The sequence below is a fragment of the Gavialis gangeticus genome, unplaced genomic scaffold, assembly GCF_001723915.1.
Source record: "Gavialis gangeticus isolate Ggan-Ray unplaced genomic scaffold, GavGan_comp1, whole genome shotgun sequence".
Taxonomy (NCBI): Eukaryota; Metazoa; Chordata; order Crocodylia; family Gavialidae; genus Gavialis; species Gavialis gangeticus.
In genome coordinates this window covers 68,328,139-68,332,752 of record NW_017728992.1, presented here as the reverse complement: position 1 = coordinate 68,332,752, position 4,614 = coordinate 68,328,139, and the positions used below count along the sequence as shown (strand labels likewise).

Genomic DNA, 4,614 nt, shown 5'->3' with positions numbered 1-4,614 from the left:
TGGGGGCACACGGCACCGCCTCCATGACCTCCTAGAGTGCAAACAGCAGCAGGAGCCATCCCCCACCCCTGCAACCCCCAGAGGAGCTGCAGCTCCATCCTGTGCCCTGCCCCAGCCCTGCTCCTCCCTCTGTGGAGGCACCTTGATCTGCCCCCATACCCCTTCCCTCCCCCTCCCCTTCCACCACAGCAAACTTACCAGCTGCACACAGCTCTTCAAGCTGCTGGGCTCAGTATTGGAAATCGGATCCGTATCAGCAAATATGCCTCCTTAAAAATCAGCTATTGGTTTCGGCCTCCAAAATCTCTATTGGTGCACCCCTAGCAATAACAGTAAATGCTGTGCCTAATGTGAATTTCTGCCTCCAAACTAAAAGAAATATTGTGTGTACATGTGCCTGTTTCATATAAAATTAAATATTTAAGCAATCTTAAAATGGAAGGGAAAGCTGCAAAATATTTTATATTACAGTTTTGGTATGTGAATTATATTATTTCTGAGGAAAGCATTTTAAGATCAAAAGAAAAATGAGAAACTTGTCCTAACAAATGGATAAGGGAGCTGAAATCTTAGCATAAATATGTTCTAAATCCAAGCAACACTGACTGGAAATACCAAATATGCATCAGTAGCAAAAAATATTATCAGTATCAGTGAAAAAAACTGAGCAAGAACCTACAGCTTTTTATATTGTCAATATACAATTTTTCAGCTGAGATTCTGGCCCCACTTCTTATGCTTTATGCTGCTTCAGTGATTTTACTCAGCATCAGAGAGATTCTAAAAGTTATTGCTGTCCATAATTGATTAATCCACATTATCAAAAACTAAATGAAAACTCAACATTTTTAAAAAGTGTTTTTCAAATATAGACAGTATGTTTCTTCATAGTAAGGTCTTAAATAGTACAACAGGATAACAATTTAAAAATATATATTTACTTTGCAATGTGGAAGTCCCAGCAATCTGTGTTATCATCTTATAATTTATTTTTATTTCCACAGATGTTGCCTTTATCACAACTGTGACCTTCCTGTGGAAAGTGTCAGCAATCACTGTTGTAAGCTGTCTTCCACTTTACATACTCAAGTACTTGAAGCGTAAATTTTCTCCTCCAAGTTACTCCAAGCTTACCTCGTAAAAATGACTATATTCCTACAGTTTTTTCCACCAAGGCACTGAGAATTGCTTAAGCAGACTCCTTGTGCTTCAATGAGAGCAAATATGTCAAATGTTAAAGAAATTAAAAAAAAGAAAAGAAAAGTGAAGTGAACAGAGCACAAAAAAGGAGGGAATGTCTGACAGGTACTTGTAGAGAAGTACACTTTACCATCAAATATAAACTAATCTTCATTTTCATGTTGGTTTTTCTTTAACTTCCAGTTGCTACAGTTATGAAATAAACCGAATTAACCTTTGAGTTGACAATGCTTTTGAATGGTTTTGTTTCTGTTGTAAAGGATTTTTTCCTACTGCACTAATCTTCTGCAAGTTGAACTGAAAGCTTAATATTCCATTCTTTCCCAACAAATTCCAATTCTTTCCTTGATGTTTATATATACAAATATTCATTCCTGTTTAAATACAATACCACAAACCTAGAATCTGTAAATGCCATTGTCTGTATTTGCTGCTATATATTACTCGTCATCAAACATGGATAATATGCACTATTTGAATTATGTACAGATGTCTTCATAGCACAGTATTACTTTAGGAGCTGTTGTCCTCTTTTCTGTGATCTCCATTCCTGGCACTGGTAAATATTAACAGATATGTGAATTCTGTGATATTGACAGCAGTTCTTTAAATGCACATGAAAGCCAAGTTGCACAAAATCTGTAAAAATTCCTGTACATAATTCCATTGCACCTACTGATTTGTACAGAACATCAAAGACATTGCTGTTCAGTAAATGTTTTAAAAATTCCTAGCCATTTTGTATTTGTAAAACTGCAAATAGATAGTGTCAAGGTGCATTTCTATATATCAGAAGTCCTATAAACCTTGTATTAGCGGCTATGTTTAAATTGCCTTGTAATCTGTTTACTTAGGTTACTCAGGTAAAAAGAAATGAGATGAACATTTTATGTTATGGTAGGAAAATATATCATTTTTCAAGATGTAATGTTTATGTTTTTATAATCCAGATTGTTAGTTACAAAAGAACTGAGGCAAGATCTTCCTTGTCTGCTTTAAATTGTCATGGTTCTTCCCTGGACCTATGACTCTTTATGCCAGCTGAAGATCTGCCCAGAAAGTGATATTCACTCTTCTGATACAATATGAAGGTCTGAACCATATGTACTGTATTGGGATGCAGGCTATCTGTTATTTTATTTCCCATTGTGGTAGAAAAAATTGCTTTTTATGCAATACATATGACAGATTATTTGGCATGGTCCATCATCAACTGAAAGAAAAAGCATAATTATCCATACTTCTTTATTAAAATTATATTTATTTGTACATTTTTTAAAACACTTTATATTGATGTTATTTTTATCACAGATCTTTTTTGTTTGACTGTCTTTTTTACATAATTCCTTGCGTCTGACATGTCCCTTAAATCATTTATTACAATGTTGTATGAGTGAAACTTTTGCAGTGATTAACAATCTAACCACTTTCATAAAACAAAGCTGTTGCAGAGCTGTTTGAACTGCACTACACTCCATTTGTTTCATTTTGAGAATTTTTTTTACCAGTTACCTGCTTCTTATTTTTTTTAACCTTTCATTCTTCTTTATAAAAGCAATAAAGCCTAATTTCTACCAAACACTATTTATGGTATATGTATTAAACTTTTGTAGGAGGGATTATTTTCAGTGCACAAACATTATCATCAGACTAGTTTGCTGTGACCTTATGAATAACCATTTCTCTCTATCCCCACAAGATGTCACTGTTCTTTTATACTAGCAGAAACCTTTCCTCCTTTTATGTGGAGTTTGCCAAGATTATTCTATTCTATTAATTTCTGTTTTCAGTTAGTTTAGCCCTATTGTCATTTTTTGTTTCTGATTTACTTTACTTTCACCTTTCCTGAAATGAAGTGCCAAATTTATTTTGGCCCAATGGGTATGATAAAGATGCTGAATTAATCAACACAGTATTAGCATAGAGTAGTTAGCAGTGTACTACCATTGTTAAACTATGACAGTGACCTTTTATTGTCAGTGAACAACCATAATATATCAAATTCACTAGGTAAGAAAAAATTTGTAAGTGACTGATCATCTTACACCTGCATACGCACACCAATGTTGAGGCAAGAAGAAAGATAAAATCCTAAATCTGACAACATGCAAGAAATAACATTACCTTAATACAGCTGTGTATGAGCTAAATTATATCCATGTAGGTATGATTGTATTCTGTGTGTATATATGTATATATTAAAAATCTTGAACCTTAAAACTGTGAGGTTAGTGTGATAGTAGCAGTGTACAGAATCATATACATGGCCCTAAAGCCATTATCTAGACCAAATATAGTAGACCGAAATGTGTTCAAAATAAACTGAAGTGGCTGATCATTTCATGCTACCAACATGATGACCCGCCAACACTGGGGTTTCATGAGATACAAAACAGTTCCATTCCAGAGTAGAGGTTTCTCGGTTTAATTTAATTTTTCATCAGTCACTGGCTACCAGAAAATATTTACTATCCAAACAGTTAATGCACAACCTAACTTAGCAGTCTTACCAAGTACTCAGTTTTACAAGGAAGTCTATATTATCACAGTGGTATTATACAGGATACAATATCAATATGCAACTCAGGGCCCCACCATTACAATGCTTCAGTAAGACAAGGTTTAGTCTATTGCGAAATTTAATAGAAGGCAACTGAAGAAGCTCCATATTCTCCAATTCCAAAACAGATTAAATAATTTTAAAACTACACCAGGTTCAAGCACAAGGATCTGAAAACAGAACAAACTAGTAAGATGTTTGGTATGTGAACAAATAAAAAATGTCCTGAGAATCTGTCTGTAGTCAGTTTATATCCATACAAATCAGGGATAAATCTCTGGGGTTATACCAGCATATGTCAGCACAAACTTCAGCCTTCAATTGGCAAATTATACCCCCTTAGGCACAGTAGTTTTTATCACTGTAAAAGAAATGTTTACTTTTCCTTCATTATTTGTTGCATCAAATATGATAAAAATCTATGCTTTACATGGATTGGTGATCTATTTCTGAAAACATTGCTACCAAATTATTTCAAAATTGGAAGGTGTGTAGGGGCATAGATGTATGGGTACAATATCAAAATAATGCATGTCCAGACTACACTGCTACTTGGTCTGTAATCATGACAGACCCAGTGGGCCTACTCATATTTGGATGAGGGAACTGAAAGGACAAAACAGATGCTTCAGAAAGTATGTGTTGTATAAAATAACCATAATACCACTTTTTCTGTCACCATACTAAACCAATATCCCAACAGGAGGTTGTTTGGTTACCATAGTGGTCAGCTTTCACATGGAAGGTAAAATCAAAATGCTGCAGACTTTCCATTAACCTTTCTGTAGCATACTGGTATTTTGCAAGAATGCAGGTGTTAGCCATACAGTACTTCCAAATTCCAACTTGGGTGA

At 34.8% G+C, this 4,614-nt stretch overlaps 1 protein-coding gene across 2 annotated transcripts in view; it reads left to right on the top strand.

Annotated features, from left to right (window-relative positions):
• Positions 1-2,800, top strand: part of ATP9B (ATPase phospholipid transporting 9B (putative)) — a 447,238-nt gene extending 444,438 nt beyond the window's left edge. For both annotated transcript variants that reach the window (XM_019524099.1, XM_019524092.1), the window contains one exon: positions 1,005-2,800. In XM_019524099.1, coding sequence (XP_019379644.1) covers positions 1,005-1,141 — 137 coding nt within the window. In that variant the 3' untranslated portion in view covers positions 1,142-2,800. The remainder of the gene's footprint in view (positions 1-1,004) is intronic.
• Positions 2,801-4,614: the final 1,814 nt, after the last annotated feature.